The sequence below is a fragment of the Caretta caretta genome, chromosome 6 (assembly GCF_965140235.1).
Source record: "Caretta caretta isolate rCarCar2 chromosome 6, rCarCar1.hap1, whole genome shotgun sequence".
Lineage (NCBI taxonomy): Eukaryota > Metazoa > Chordata > Testudines > Cheloniidae > Caretta > Caretta caretta.
The window spans coordinates 112,898,449-112,915,701 of NC_134211.1; the positions used below are offsets into that span (position 1 = coordinate 112,898,449).

Here is a 17,253-nt window from a genome sequence, read left to right on the forward strand (position 1 = left end):
GGGTGACAGGGGGTGGATCACTTGACGATTGCCTTGCTCTGTTGATTTCCTCTGAAGCATCTGGCATTGGCCACTGTCAGAAGGCAGGATACTGGTCTAGATGGACCATTGGTCTGACCCAGTATGGCTACTCTTATGTTCTTATGGATGTCTGGGATTGCAAATCTTTCATTTAACTTGTAGACATTCTCCGAGTTTTGTTAAAGTTATTCTAGGAAGACCAGGCCAATGTTGTTTGGGATTTTTTTTTTTAGCAAGTTTTCTGTGCTACATTTCTAATTTTAGAAGCACAGATCAAATACGAATAGCAATAATATTAGTAATAATGCCAACAAAGTTTATCTGTTTGCTGCGGAAGGCTCAGGATAGACTGCTAGAGGGTGTATTGTAAGGACATCCGTCTATTTATTGTCAGTATTGACGAGTAATTAAGGAAACAATAACTGGAACTGCAGATACAAAGACGGGCTCTGTTACTTTTCCTGGTGCTTCCTTTCAAGTTGCTTTGCAGTGGAAAGCAGGTAAAAGAATAGCTGTTAAACAACACAGTAGTAATTGCTAAATTTGTTCTGGCATTGTTAGATGGGAATTGGGGAAGAACAAATGAGTATGGTTTTTGAATAGAGAGTAGAAATGGTAAAGAGTAACCCAGATCCAAAACTCCAAAACCGTTTTTTTATGGGGGGGATTGAGGGGGTTTCAGAATCCAGATTAAAAATTTCTCTATAAATATCTGTAATGTGCCAAACTGAAACACTGCATGTGAACACTTCAAAATGAAGGATGTTTAGTATATGGACTGAAATTTTATGGCTCCAGCTCCTCCCTACCCTTGATCCCCATTGAAGCCTCCAGGAACCACTGCTATGCAAATAATAAAAATTATCTCTGAGAGATATGGATAAATAACATAGATTTGAAAACAGAGTGCTAAAGCTCTGTTAAAAATATAAGTAATTACTGGTACTGAAATGTATCTTCTGTAGTGTATTTTTGGCAGTGTGGCTTAAGAGCTAGAATCAGGACTCATGGGTTCTATTCCTGACTGCCAGCGGTTTGCTCTGTTTCCATGGGCATGTCACTTAAACTGTCTATACCTCAATTAACCCATCTACATAATGTATAAAATGGTAAGTTTAAGAATACTGCTGTGAGGAAATGTTTGTAAAATGCTTTGGAATCTTCTGATGAAAGGCATTACATATGCACATAGTTTTAATAAAGCCTCTATTCTAGCTTTTTTTTTTTATGGTATAGATATACATTACAAGGGAGTGCAATTACGGCACTTACTCTCACAGCTATAATGTCCATAGCTTGTCTAGTGAACTTAAGCTTTAAGAATCAGTATAGAGCAGGGTTCGGCAACCTTTGGCACGCGGTCCGTCAGGGAAATCTGTGGGCCGGCTGGGATGATTTGTTTTCCTGCAGCGTCTGCGGGTTCAGTCGATCGCAGCTCCCATTGGCTGCGGTTCGCCATTCCAGGCCAATTGGGGCTGTGGGAAGTGGCGCGGGCCGAGGGATGTGCTGTCTGCTGCTTCCCGCAGCCCCCATTGGCCTAGAACGGTGAACCGCGGCCAGTAGGATCTGTGATCTGCAGAAGCTGCAGCTAAACAAACTGTCCTGGCCTGCTAGCGGATTTCCCTGACGGGCCACATGCCAAAGGTTGCTGATCCCTGGTATAGAGCCTTTACTGTACAATTAAATGTCTGAAATGTCACATTAACTTTTAAAAATGTGTATTTCTTTAGTGGGTAGGGTTTGTAGCTGCGTTTATTCTACAGCCTTGCTCCCTTTGTGCTAAACATTACCTAATTGATCTTCTCATCCTTTGCCTTGTTGCCTCATCCATGCACAGCGGAAAACCTTATATTCTGTAAATTGTGTGGAGGAAGGAGTAGGTTAGAGACTGTCCCTTGTCACTGATATTTGAGTGCTCCTTCATGTGCCATATATTAGTTTTATTTTCTTCCATGACACATAGCTATGAGGAAAGAACTCTCCAGAGTGTCTTAAAAGACAACTTCTATTAAAGATGAAAAGAGTTAAGCAAAATGCAGCCAGTAGATCTCACAGCTAGAAGGAAAAATAATATACACCAGTGTCTCAGTAGCTTTAATTGGAAAGGGAGAGAGGCATGAGTGTGCGGAGTCCAAGGCTTAGTTCCATTGCAAGGATTTTTGTTAGAGAATTAGATAAACAACATAAGTTAGATGGGGAAAAGGAAAAGGAAAAGGCTGGGGTGGGAGAGGGAAGCGTGAGAGTATGTGTTTGTAGTAAAGCTGCTCAATGCTTGGAAAACCATCATAGATAGATGATCATAATACTTAACTTTTACATAACGATTTTCTCCATAGATCTCAAAGTACTTTATAAAGAAGGGTAAGTATTGTTAGCCCCATTTTGTAGGTTGGTAAATTGAGGTTCAGAGAAGCTCAGGGTGTCACCAAAGGTCACCCAACAATGTGGTGGTAGAACTGAGAACAGAATTCAACTCTCCTAATGCCTGCCCCTCTGCTTTAACCAGTCGACTGTGCTGCCTTCCAAGATACAAAAGGACAGAATTTTCAAAAGCTACATTTTCCCTTTTGCAGTAGCAATTTTGTGGGACAAATTAGACCTGCAAAAAGGAATGCTGGGCTAGGGTTTGGCTGAAACTTTAAGCCAGATGTTCTGTACTGGTTAGTTGGGTACAAGTTATGGAAAATCCAGCATTTTTAAACATTTCAAAAGTAGTTTCTTATGAATATATACGCTGTTATGAATTTTCCTCAAGAAGAAGTGTTGGTGAAGTCTGATGGGGTTTTGCTATTTATCCAGGCCTACAGCCATACCATTTGTGGGCTGTGTTTTGGACTAGCTGGGATTTGGATGGGGGACCACTAAGCAGAATGCTGGTGCTGCAAGAAGTGATGTTGGGGACTCAGTATGTGGCACTGCTCCCCTCAGGTTTGTTGTTGAAGTCCAAGTATGGTATTAAGTGTACTGCACTGCTGGCTTTGGACTGAGATATAAATTACTAAGATTCTGACCACTTGTGCTCTTTAATGGACTGATGGCACTCATTGCAAGAGCTAAGGATAAGGAAAAGCTCACTCTCTTATCCAAATTCCAAACGCCGATAATTACATTTCACTTATCTAAATCCCTCATGCCTTTTCAGCTGGATCCATTACTTTCATCTTCTGAAAACACTGATGTGACTGCTGCAGAATGTCTGTGATGGTTCCATCCCATAAGTGGCTGCATTTCAGCATTGGGCATAAATGTGTGTGCAGGTGTAGCCCACTAAACTTTGTTTATAGTACACAAGCACTTCAGGGTGCTTTTTGGGTAGAAAAGATGCTCTATAAACATAAGCCTCATAAAAATATCTATTACTGCAAGTGCCCTGGTCCTTGTTATAATGCTGATTATTCTCTAGGACAGCTATTCCACTTCCTCTCCTTTTCTTGTTTTCTGACTCCCTATGTGGACATGCAGTCCCTGTGCCAAATAAGTATTATACGCCAAATTCTTAGGAAGAGAATATATCAGTACTAAAACACTTAATTGCTTGATCTAACGTATGGCACTGTGCCTGTTTAGATTACACAAAGGGTGGAGATGCACAGTGTGTGTACTATACAAGGGAACAGTCTGAAATTTGTTCTTTCTCCATATGATAACTTAAAAGGTTAGGCCCAGTGGTGTTGTTTTTCACTTGCCTTTTTAAATGGACAGCCTTCTATAAGCTGGCTCTTTTGGGAGATATCACACCTCAGTACAGCTGACCTGTTTTTTTCTAACTTGGCCTTTTTTGTGCACCTTAAGTTATCTATTGGCACTTGATCTGGGTGCCTGAATAAACATGGGATGTGTAAATCCATTCTTTATATCCCGTTCTCTTTCACATATGATTCTCAAGGGGATTGCTGCAGCAGACTTTATGGAAACAATAATTATTTCATCAGGACTTCATGTATATCTTGATTGTACTTTGAAGACATTCTCGAGAGCTGTTTTTATAATTTCTGCAGTGGATCATAGTGTGAAAACAAGGAAATAAACATTATCTTTCATATCAATCAGCAATATGATTAAATAACTACAAGAGCTGATTGCTGCTTGGCTATTGAAAGAAATGCCAAGTGTGGTACCACAGTGGACGTACCCAACAGATTGAGTCTCTTTGCTATACAGTAAAACCGTATATTTATGACACATTTAAGTTTTAAATTTACAGTTGCAACTATTGTGCTCCTGAGCAATTGGTTTGTCTCAAATCCTGCTTCAGAATTTAGATATGCATTTTCAGAGTTGACTGGGATTTTAGCGTCATAACTCCCATGGTGGGATTTGTGCAACTAACTCAGGCTGCACTGCTACTGAAAACTTAAGGGTTCATTATCACTGCTTAGAAAGTCCAGTGGGTATAGAGATTGTTCATTGGCATTTATGATTCCCTGGAGTTTGCTGCTTTTATGTTATGAAGAAATGCAACTGGTCATTGTGCTGATCTCTGTACAGAGAACACAACCTATTGTTTAGAGCTAGGAGATCTGCATGCCAATTCCTGGCTCTGCTACTGACTATCTATATAACTTTGTGCAAGTTTGTGCCATATTCCAGAGATAATCCTGGGACAGGGCAGTTATGTGCCACCCCCTTTGACACAATCTGTCTCATAACCTCTCTCTGCTTCAGTTTCTCCATTTGTACAAGTATAATAATTATTGCTTAATAGGTGTGTTGCCAGACCTAATGTTTGTAAAGTACTTTGAGATCCTTGGATGAAAGGTATGATACAAGTGTAAATTATGTGACAGGGTTGGGCCAGATGGCTACAGGAGAGTGATAGAAGGCAGATATATTAGCTCCACGTTAAGTAGGTCCCTTTTCCCTGGGTAAGGTAACAGGGAAGGTTCCAGAACAATCAGGAACTTTCTGGAAACAATTAAGGCAGACAGGCTGATTAGAACACCTGCAGCCAATCAAGAAGCTGCTAGAATCAAGACAGGCAGGCTAATCGGGGCACCTGGGTTTAAAAAGGAGCTCACTTCAGTTTGTGGTGTGCGTGCAAGGAGCTGGGAGCAAGAGGCGCAAGAAGCGGTGAGTGAGAAGGTGTACTACTGGAGGACTCAGAAGTACAAGCATTATCAGACATCAGGAGGAAGGTCCTGTGGTGAGAATAAAGAAGGTGTTTGGGAGGAGGCCATGGGGAAGTAGCCCAGGGAGTTGTAGCTGTCACGCAGCTGTTACAGGAGCCACTATAGACAGCTGCAATCTACAGGGCCCTGGGCTGGAACCCAGAGTAGAGGGCAGGCCCGGGTTCCCCCCATCCCTCCATCCCCCCAACTCCCTACTTGATACCAGAGGAGTTGACCTGGACTGTGGGTTCCACCAGAGGGGAAGGTCTCTGGCCTGTTCCCTGATCCATTAGGTGGATCAGCAGAGACTGCGGGGATCATTCTTCTTCCTTTCCCCATGCTGGCTAGTGATGAGGCTAACTGAGTGAACTGCAGATTTGAACCACGAAAGTGGCCAAACTGAGGGCTGCCATGAACCTCTGAGGCGAGCAAATCCGCCAATAAGCGCAGGACCCACCAAGGCAGAGGAGGAACTTTGTCACAACTATTAACAATAAAATGATTAATACTAGCCTCATACTCATGAAATAATGAATTTAGAGTGACAGGCTTTTGTATAATGGGCCCAATCCAGTGAATGATCCATCTTCAGAACTGGAATGTTGGCATATTTATAAGGTTGGGCCCAAAGGTGTCAGAACTATAACTTATTGCATCTTTACTTATTTTAATCTTAATAGGGGTACAGACATTAAATTGAGCATCTCTTGGCACTGTTGCAGAATGTGTCTCTGTGTGCTCTCCACTGATGGTCTCTGGGTCAGATCCCACACTCCTTATTCAGGAAATCTGGCCAGTGAAGTTGGGAGATTTACTCGTATAAAAGTGTTCAGATCTGCAGCCCGTGGATACACTGGAAAACTGGTGAGCAGAATGGGTAAAATCCTAGTGCCACTGAAGTCAGTGGCAAAACTCCCAGTGACTTCAGTGGAACCAGGATTTCACTCCCTAGGCATGTGGAACATGCACATGAATGTATCTCTTGTGTTAAGTTCACAGGTTGATTTTTAGAACATATGGGTTTTACTCCAGAGCCTAAGTTTTATTTTGGTTCCTTGATATCCTGCTTGGTGCCATCATTAAGGATTAGCAGAAACCTTGATTCTAATCCCATTCTTACTCACAAAGAACAGAGTTACAATTTTAATTGTACGTTTTAAATGTTTTCCTTCTTCATCTTTTGTGTTTTGAAATTCTGCATTTCAAAAGCAGGATCATTGTTTGGCACGTTAAAGCATGTCTCTTTAACGGATTTTCCTTTTAATGAGGAAGAATGGAATTAAGGGGGGAAAAATCTGTCTTGAAGGGATTCTCTTTTATCTAATAGTTTTCAATGCAGCCAATGGTAGAGAGACTTGCACTCATCTGATTTGCAGTCTATTGGAATGTCTTTTTTCTGTATCGGGTAACTTGTTAGCACACAAAACATCACTTTCATAAATGTTATCACCAGCAAAGCCCATCTGGTCCTGCTAGTGACAAGGGGATGATTTTAGGTTTTTATGATGTCAGTGAGATTTCAGCAGTCTTGGACTCATCTGCCAAGCTGTTAGGGAAAAAAAGTTAAGACTATAATAGGAACTCTGTTGGGGGAGAAATTAAATGAATATCTTGCCAACCATATTTCTGCCCATATTTCCTTCGATTAGTCTCCTGATGGTGTGTCCTTATGAAATCTGATTAGAATGAAATGACTTGATTTGTTAAACAGGCAGTGATGACAATGAACATCTGTTTTACTGCTCTAAATTGCATTGAGCTCAGAGTAACATTGTCCTTTCTTGATATTACTTTATACAGAGCAGCACAGAAGCTTAACCTGTCCTCGAAGAGAAAGAAGTGCCATCCGCCCCTGCCACGCTCTCACGACTTCTCTGTCTATGCCACCAACTTTAGTGGCATACTGCAGTTATGCTCTCCCCCAGCACCGCCATGCCTTTTGAGAGCAGTGTCAAAAATCAAGGACAACCCTGGCATTGGAAAGGTAATTCGAGATCTCAGTCTCTTTACAATTTCCTACCTAATTTTAAGGAGCCATACATTTTAAAGCATAGAGGCAGGGATTAGGTGGCTCAGGGGAGTGGTGCTGGGATACAGAGTCTTGCACATCTGTTTAGATGTGACTGTGAGTAGACTCTTGGGTGGCCTATAAAAATGAGTTGGTGGTCTCTGTCCAGATTCCAGTGGACAAGTGTCAACTTCATAAAAGTGAAACGAAAGGAATAAGTGAGAGGAGAAACAGGCCTTCCGCCTCCAGCCATGGAAATCTGGCATCTTTTAAAAGTGCTAAATTGTCAATTTTGCACTAATTTTACTTAAATAAAATCAGGTAAAACGTAAGACAATTATTTAGAGTTTTATGTATATTTCTGACATGTTAAAAGCACAAGCTACAGTGTCTGAATACTTATTTACATAGGTTACAAGAGATTAATATTTCAAGGTGGACCTAAAGTACCTAACGTGCAGAGGAGAGTTAAAAATGCACCTCAAGTAACCATACAACTCAACATTAACATAAATAAATTGTCTGCCTAAGTACTTTTTAAATGACACTCTGTTGTATTGTATTCTGTTAAATCAGTGAGTTGAAGGAGATAAAGGTTTTTGCCAGTGTATTTTTGCTAAATGGAAGTGAAATGTCTGTAGCTTTACCATTCTATGAGACACGTTTTTTAAGAGGACATTTACAAATGAGAATGTGATTTCTGCCCCGATTTTTTTTCATATATTTGATAAGAAGCAGGCAGATGAATTTTTGAATGCAATAAATTAGCAAGTAGTTTAGTACCTCTTACCTGGGAGTCAGTGATGAGGGAAGGGAGAATTTAAGAGACTGTTTCTACATTTGCAGCATATGCCATTTACCCTGTCTGCCTCTTCTCCTGCAGACTTAGGGCTAAGTTGTGGCATTAAGCCACATCCTTGTGTTAGGGATAGCGCAGAGTTATGTTGCCTTTGGGGGAGCTCTGCAAGATATTGTGTTTTATAAAAATACGGTGTCCCTAGAGCTCACAAATGCTTGCAGGAGCCGTTTCTGTGCACCTTAAAGGGCTTCAAACTGTGCACCCTTCCATAGCTGGCCACCTCTGACTATGGCCCTGCCTTCTTCCCATCCCTTTTGGTGGAGCTGGTAGTATTAACTAGGACCACTCATTTTGCTGAGGGGAGTTCTGTTTTGTCCAGTATCCTCAAATAGATAATCCAAATATAACTCATGATCACATACAGGATTCCAGATCAGTAAAATGTCAGGGGAATCCTGCAAATAAGATAATCTTGTAGAGATCACTTTTCTGTCCATAAGCAGAATGGAGCAGAGCAGGGGGCAACTAAACAAAGAGAAAAACCCTGATAGAAAACAGCAGATCCTGCTAGAAAGCTGGACCATTCTGCACAGAACTAGACTGAGCTCTAATATTTAGGATCTTGGGCTTCTTCTAACAAGGGAAGTATGTAACACACTGACGAAGTGTGTCATATTCCCTTGTAGTCACTGGTACTGTAGACTGTAAAAGATAACATTCTGCTCTAGCCACCTACTCATGGAGTTACACCTTTAGCTGAATGGAAGGGTCCCGTGGTGTGGCGTTGAAGGCCTGGGTTTAGCAACCTTGGTCATGCAGAAGGCAATTATACCAGTCTCTCTGGCCCTTGATTTTTAATATGGCTGTATCCCTTTAAGCCAGTGGTCTCCAATCTTTTTACGCGCAAGATCACTTTTTTAATTTAAGTGCAACCCAGGATCTATGCCTCCCCTTTCATGAGGCCCTGCCCCACTCACACCATCCCCCCTCCATTGCTTGCTCTCCCCCACTCTCACTCACTTGCAGGGGGTTGGGCTGCGGGACGGGGTGGGTAGGGCCGAGGGGTTCGGAGTGTGGGAGGGGGCTTTGGGCTCAGCCTGGGGCAGGGGTTGGGGTGCAGGAGGGGGTGAGGGGTGCAAGCTCTGGGAGGGAGTTTGGGTGCAGGCTGGGGCAGAGTTTTCGGGGGGCAGGAGGGGGTCTGGGCTCTGGGAGGGAGTTTGGGTGCAGGAGGGGGCTCCAGGCTGGGGCAGAGTGTTGGGGTACAGGGTGCTGGTCCTGGGAGGGGGCTCAGAGATGGGGCAGGAAGTTTGGGGTGCAGGAGGGGGTTTGGGGTGCAAGAGGGGATATGGGGTGCTGACTCCGGGAGGGCGTTGGGGTGAGGGAGGGGTGTAGACTCCTGCTGGGTGGCACTTATCTCGGGCAGCTCCTCGTCAGCGCTCCCTGCCTGCCATGGCCCCATGCTGTTCCCGGAAGCAGCCAGCATGCCCTGTGGCCCCTGGGGGAGCACGTGGCTCTGCGTGCTGCCCCTCTCTGCAGGCACCACCCCCGCAGCTCCCATTGGCTGTGGTTCCCCATTCCTGGCCAATGGGAACTGCAGCAGTGCTGCTTGCAGGCAGGAGCAACGCGCAAAGACCCTAGCCTCCCCTCACCACCACAGGGGCCTCAGAGGGGTGCTGGCCAGGACAGGCAGGGAGCCTGCCTTAGCCCCGCTGCGCCGCTGGACTTTTAGCTTCCGGAGATTGCGATGGACTCTCAGAGGCTCCAGGATCAACCAGTCGATTGTGATCGACCAGTTGGTGACCACTGCTTTAAGCGTTGCTGTAAAGCAGTCCTTCACTGGGAAAACTACTTTCTAAAAAACATCTTCAAAACAAAAATACCTTAGCTGCTTGTAAAAATCATGATTCTGCATAAAGGATTCCTCATTTAACTTAATGATAATAGTCACTGGGCAGAGGAAAAGAATCAGCCCATGTATGTGCTATAACACTTGACGTTTATATCTCCACCCTTCCGTATCAAAATGATAACGAGCAAGTAGTCTTTGGTGGCATTTATCCCATTGCGCTGTAATACTCTTCCTTTATATTTTCCCCTTTCACCTGCTAGCTCTTTGTGGGCAGATACAGCCTCAGGCTGATAGAGTTTTCTGGTGATGGTGACAGCAATGGGAATAAATAACCATTTGTTTCTCCCTCATTTTACTTTAAATATCAATGCAGTTAACAAACAACGAAAGTTGGCAGATGCCTCTAACTTCATTGGTAACTGAAGAATCCTGTCTCCTCTTGCCATCATTGTACTTAATACTCTTCCTGCTCAACACTGACTTCTGCTTTTTCTTGCGGTCTGGAGAATAATACCAGATGGCTCACTCACACAGGGGATATGCTTTGCAGAAGCTGGACTCTGGCATGTATTTTTCTTACTGGAACATCCAACATCTGTCTTTGTGGCAGGCTCCCTACTTTCTTTGATGGTTCCAGAGTCAGCTGTGTGCCTGGCCTCATTGCTGGCTGTGGTTCTGTGTATGTGGCTACCTTGGGTTAGGCAGCTGCTACAGCAGCACTTTCCTTCCTCACTCCTAATTTGGTGCTATTTTGTTTCATATGCTTAGTCTTGACTGAGTTGCCTTTAACTCCTTTAACTTCAGTGGTTGTTGAGGGTGCTGAGTACCTTCCAGGAGGTGCTCCATACATTGCAAGATCCCACCCACGGTGGATAAGATGCATCTGTAAGTTGAAAACCAAATGTTTGCATCTGAGCCTGGATAATTTAAACACAAGCCAGACATGTACAGAAAAGGCCAACTCTCTGCCCTGGGGAGTGTCATATAACAGACCAATGTGAATTTTCACTGGGGAAAGTAATGTACAAAACCTGTGTTTCCCTTACAAACAAAAAAAAGCACTATCAGAAGCCCTATAATACTATGATCAGAATGTTAGCAACGTAATATTAAATTGTAATATCTGTATTGTGGTCTTTGATGGAAAGCTAATAGGAGTTCTATGTGGAAGGGGCTTTCAAGATTGGACCCTTTATTTACAAGATTCAATTAAAACAGCATGGCTAAAACTTTTGATTTTAGATCGATTCACAAAAATTAGAGATGGAAAACAGACCTAAGAGCTCATCTAATTCCCTGACTGCCCGCAGGTTCCAGTGCAATATTCTGCCATACAGCACGTTTTCCAATGCTTTGATATTAAGTCGTGTAATGGTATAGACAAATCATATTCAGCACTGACCTCAGTGGGAGTTCTGTGTTCAGAATGTGCAGTAGGAATCTGCATATGTGGGTCAAAGGGGAGAGGCAAATGTTGCTGTGAATATAGAACGCTAATTCAACTAGCATAAAAATTACAGCTACTTGTAGGGCAGAACATGGCTGCCATTTGGCACTTCTGATATTACCCAGTGATTTTTAGGAGGCAAAGTGATTCTTAGCTTCTCCAGTTGAAACCACAGGAGGACGTTTTAAGGTAGGGAAAATGGGGCAGATCATCCATGATGAAGTCACTGTGGCTAAACCAGGGACGAATTTGACCCATTGTAATGACCTAATTTGTCCAGGTCAAACCATCCCTGCCCTTCAGTGACCTCAAGTAGCCAGGGCTTTGGTTTTATGTCTCATCCAAAACACATCAACATAGGTTCCTCTAGCACCATTCCAGAATATTTTTAATTCTGATTTGCCCATATCAGTTGTGCAGCACCTGTGTTTTTCTTTATAGGTATGTCATCCCACTGTGGACCATGCCTGACCTTGCTATAGCTAATGAGTTCAGGAGTGACCACAGTTCAAGGTGTTGCTACTGTGATGCCCTGTTAGCAGTCACCACGAGAGCTGCAGTGTAAGAAATGGTGTTGACTATAATTTATGAAGAAACATTTTAATAATTACAAAACATATCTGCTTCTTTGCTGCAGACACTCAGAAGAATCAGCTGGTTTGGTCTTATGAACAGCATGGAATCTAAACATATGTTCTTTAGTGAATCAAGCACATAATAATTAAATGACAGTCATTCATTGTATTTTTTGCTTAGTATTCTTTTCCTTGTGAGATACTTCTGATAAAGGACAGAAAGAACTAAAAAAACATATTACAAGTTGCAAAAATTTCTGCCCCCCAAGTGTATGTATCTCTAAATGATCTTGTCAGATGAAATTTAGCTCTGTGACTGAGCTAGGAGAAAGGTTAGCTTTTTAAACTTCAGAACTGTAGAGGGTTGCAGGAGTCCTGGAAAGGTAGTTGTGGTTCATAGTATTATCAACATATTTACCACTGTTACAGCAAAATGTACTGTATCCCAATATGGCTAAATATTTTTTAAAATAGATAATTTAATTTCAACATCTGGACTCTAAAACCCTTGTTTGATTGTGTATTTCCAAAACTGACCCATATTTTATGTCATGCCTAGTATGGAAAATCTCTGGTGGCTGAGGCCTCAATTCAGCAAAGTGCTTAAGCATGTACTTATCTTTAAGTAGGTGCTTAAGTCCCATTCATTGGCTTCACGGTTAAGCTTGTGTTTATGTGTAACCCTGAATAGGGGTGCTTCCTGAATTGGGGCTTCAGTCAGTGGGACTTAAGCAGCGACTTAAATTAAGCACATGCTTAAGTGATTTGCTTAATGAAAGCTTGAATGTCTGCCTTAGGTTTTTCTCTAGTGACTGTCCTTATATTGTAGAATCTAACTGCTTGGTCCTATCATTCATGGCCCAGCTGGGTCCTTTTGCTGGCTGGCTTGATGGAGTTTCAGGAGAGGGGGAGAGGTTCCCCAAACCCTGGGAGCTCAGCAAAAACCACTGATCTTATGTGAGCATGTGTGTGTGGAGAATTAGGGGAGAAGCCCAGAGTGCTGAGTAAGCTGTGTTAGCTCAGTTTAGGTGCAGAATGAGAGGCTGCTGTTGAGAATTTGGCCTAAAGGTTGAAATTTGCTTTCAGCCCAACTGTATTGCTCCTCGTCACATGAGTGGGAGTTCTGCTATGGGCTGATGGCAACATGTGGGCTATATGTGGATTGAATATAGTACTTCTTGTAAATATATTTATTAAAGCAAATTTCAAATACTTTAAAAAGCATTTTAATTTCTATTTTGTCTTCTTCATTGTCTCCAGTGTTCTCTAAAGGGAAACCAGCCCAGACACACAGACATGTGCCAGCTCTGGTCAACCTAGCCCCCTATTAATAGCCATGTGGACGTTGTGGCACGGGCAGTGACGTGGGCCAGCTGCCTGAGTACAAGCCCAAAAAAGCCACTGGCAGCGAGCCTGTGCTGCTGTCCATGCCGCAACGTCCACCCTGCTATTTTTAAAGCGCTTATGTCAAGCAGAGAGTGCTTGTGTCTGTCTGCCCAGTCTGGGGGGCATTCGGAGTATCTTTTGTTCCATTCCAAAACCCACCTATTTTCCCTGTTCATCGGAGTTTCATCTGGAGCATGTAAATCTGCCCCAGAATGCAAATCCCTGATTTTACATCTAAGCCTTTGTTTAGAGATAGATGGCCCAATTTGTTTCTGTACCTATAGTGTAAAATTTTATACAATGCCATAGGTGCTAACAAGTGGCTTGAATTTTTAATAATGTCAGGTGGAGGAAAAGTTTAAACTTTCTTAAGTTATAATGGAAAGGTTTCCTTGGGACCTGTGTTTAGTATAATAAGCAATACCTACCCCCCCCCAGGCACAAAAAATCCCATTACAAATGGCATACTGTATTCTGAACAGAACTTCACTCACTACTGAAAAATGTTATGTCGCAAATTATATCTCTTACCCATGAATCTGCCGAAAACACCAGAGTCCAGATCATTTAGTTGAATCCTGCTTAAAAGGCAATGATCCTATGCAGTATGATTCTTTTAACGGAATCATTTTTCTGGTCTCACTGGGTGTTGTTAAATTTAATGTCAGAATAGTGGGAAAGATGTCTGAAAGCCATTTAATATTGTCACTGGAAAGAAGTTAGATTATGCTCAATTTCTGACATTAATGTGCTACTTAAGATAATTTATCATATTGTGGTATTAAAAAGACATCCTTTTTACAGTGGCTGCTGCATAGCATTCTAATTTGCTATTTTTCTTTAGTGTGGTAGGAAGCCTTTTTCATGCAAAATGTTTTTTCCAGGGTTCTGTTCAACACACTCTTTATAATACTGCATCACTTACAAGAGCAACTTTAAGTGCTTGTCTCTTCCAAAGATCTTGTCAATTTTTTTATGTTAGAATGACAGAATCCTTCTACATGAGACAATTGATATGGAGCATTAAGAGGGAGAATTTGAGTTCCCAAACTGGTGTCTTGGAAAGGCATATTCATATTTTCCTTCATTTTTTATTTGCTTTAGACATTTACTTTCATTTATATTTTTTTCCCAGCCTATAGTCAAGGTACCTCTAACATGATTTACTGATGATGTAGACTTTTCTTAAGTGTACTGTATACAGCACTCACTTGTTCTTACAATAGTTTGATGATGAATAACAAATAGGTACTTAATTTTGCCATCTTTATTGCTGCTTGTTCCTAATGACTAAAGTATTATTTCCAATATACATCATATGTCTTACTAAAAGGTCTTCAGTCTATGTATGCAATTTTGTAGAACCCATGACATACAGATCCCTGCTGAAGGAACATATTAAACACAATGCAGAAAATTATATAAAAATACACTTCTTTCTTTTTTCCCATGTTTAAAAAGGAGTAGTTTTGTGTGGTATCATCTGGGAATATAGAATCAATTCTTGCTTAATAGAGGCCATTTTCTAAAGAGTACAATATAGAAGTGCTTTTTTAGGTTCTCCCAAGGGAGCTAAATAGTTTATGCTAGCATAGCAGTTTTGCATATAAATTTGCTATATAATGGTAGTGGCAGAATGTGAAAGGCTTGTAAGAACTATCCACAGTAAACCAATTTTGTAAGGGTTGTATATCTGTCAGTTACAATTAAATCCATGAAAAATATTGGCTCTGAACTAAGACTTTTGTAATTTGATTTACACAGTAGTTGAGAAATAAGCAATTTCATTGGAAAATGGCCAGTAATGAAAATGAATTCTGTGTAATTTCTTGGTGAGAAATCTTAATTCAGAATGGTGTATATATAAATAACTTTATTCTATTAATTTGCTATAACTCACCATTCTGAAAACATTGAACAAAATTAACTTCCCTGTCTGGGCAGTGCCTGTTATGAATGCAAGTTCCCAGGGAATTTATATTGACTGTTCAAATATGCTATAATGATGTTTATTGCTAAAGACCAAATTGCTTGTTCATTTTAAGGATTATGATACTGTGATCATGCTGCGCATCACCAACATTTCTAGAATAGATTCCAGTATAATGCCAATATAATTCCTGAAATATAGACTAATAAAATGTTCAAAGCTCATTTTAATAGCAAGGTCTGGACCTGCAAACTCATACACCAAAATATTATAATTCTTCTTTAGCATATACTTTCTTGTTTTTCCTTCTTGTTCTGTTTAATTTTAACCTCAACATCTCTGTAGGCTCCAGTCCAATAAAGCACTGAAGCACATGCATAACTTTAAACATGTGAATATGGTAGATCTATTGACTTCAAAGGGATTATGCGCATGTGTAAAGTTATGCATGTGTTTAAATATTTTGCTGAATCAGAGTCTTAATTCCCTTAGTATTCACATTACTAATGAGCAAACTGGTTATTCAGAGAATTAACGTTGTCTTTCCTTGTACATCTCCCTAAGGTTAAACACGTAAAATATTTGGTACCTCTTATTGGTCATCTAGAAAAATAATGGCGTCATTCTCTCCTGACTTGTATATTTTGTAGTCATTGCCTAAGGACACACTTGAAGTCTGTGGCAGACTTGGAAATGGAGTCCAGCATTCCTAGTTCTGTGTCTTAGCCACAAGGCCATCTTTCCTACCTCTTTGATTTCAATCAGCCTTCCTATCTTGCTTGATCATATGGCACAATTCAGTGGAGTCATGGATATCTTCCTCCTCTGTGCTTTCTGTCCAAAGATCCATTTTCATGACTGGCAGTCGGTAATTCTCTTCTATTAGATCTATCTGTTATAATGCTCCTTAGGAGAGTGTGTTATTGGCTTTGTCATCTCTTCCCCAAATGGCACCTTTCTTCCTGAATTCACCTTTGGAAATCACTTCTATTGGGATGAAAATTCCTGCACTGATGCATCTTCATCCTCGATTTCTACCAGCTTCATATCTCATCAGCTTGTGGCTTTGAACTATCTTCCTTCAACTTAGAACATCCAAAATATATACCCTACTGATTGCTAAGATGAGCAGCCTGAGACAAAACTCCATCTCCATCTTGACCCAGGGCACCAATCTCATATTCACTCGTACTTTCGGAAACCCTAGAGATTTGACTTGACTTTTTCTTTTTTCATGCCTGTTAATCTGTAGAAATATTTCCCATGTTCAACACCGTCTTGACCACTCTTACCCACCATTCTTTTGTCTCAGTTGCTATAATTCCTTTCTTTGTATCCTGCCTAATCTCCAGCTCCAGTCTGTTTTAAACACAAAGGAAAGCCTTGAAGTCAGAACAGTGCCTTAGAGTTCTTTCTTGGATCCCTGTGCATTCTGGAATCAAGGATAGACTCTCCCTGATAGGCTTCAGGACACTTCATTGAATTGTCCCACTGTTCAACCTCATTGCTTCTATTTTCCAGCCTACTCTTTGGGTTTACTGAATGTGTGGCTTCTTTCTGTTCCTCTTCCCTGTCTCTCCTCAAGCAGGTGGCAGACTCCTTTTCCTTTACACCTGAAACAACCAACCTGACTTTCTCTGGAAACTGCCTCAAGACTCTGTTTTGCAATTTGGTCTAAGACTCAATACTCTCCTACCTGCCATAAAACAAACACGTCACACTCCCAGAGCCTCACTAATTCCTCATGTGTAACTATAGATAATGTGACCTTGGTATCCTGTTTCACACTGCGGGCTCAGTCATGCCATTGAGGCACTGACCTGCACTGAGAGTTATGTGTAGCTACACAAAGTTCCCCTAGGCACTCCTCAGCACAGAGTGGTAACAGAGGAGTAGATGGGATCCTACCTGGCCCTGTATCTGTGGATCTGATTAACATGTGGATATGACCTACTCTTTAGAAATTGGCCCATAATGCAAAATTCAGATCCAGTTCCAGACTTCCCCCCAAAAGCCAGGGATGTTTTGGTTCAGAACTGTAAAATATGAGTCCGGTTCTGATCCACCCAAAGTTCAAGAATGTTCAAATCTAGAATTTTGGTTCAGGCCTATCTCTCCCAAAAGCATGAA

At 41.5% G+C, this 17,253-nt stretch overlaps 1 protein-coding gene across 2 annotated transcripts in view; it reads left to right on the plus strand.

Moving 5' to 3' along the window:
- Nucleotides 1-17,253, plus strand: part of KIF26A (kinesin family member 26A) — a 134,665-nt gene that overhangs the window by 92,359 nt on the left and 25,053 nt on the right. For both annotated transcript variants that reach the window (XM_048854573.2, XM_048854574.2), the window contains exon 5: nucleotides 6,930-7,113. In XM_048854573.2, the coding sequence (XP_048710530.2) occupies nucleotides 6,930-7,113 (184 nt within the window). The remainder of the gene's footprint in view (nucleotides 1-6,929; nucleotides 7,114-17,253) is intronic.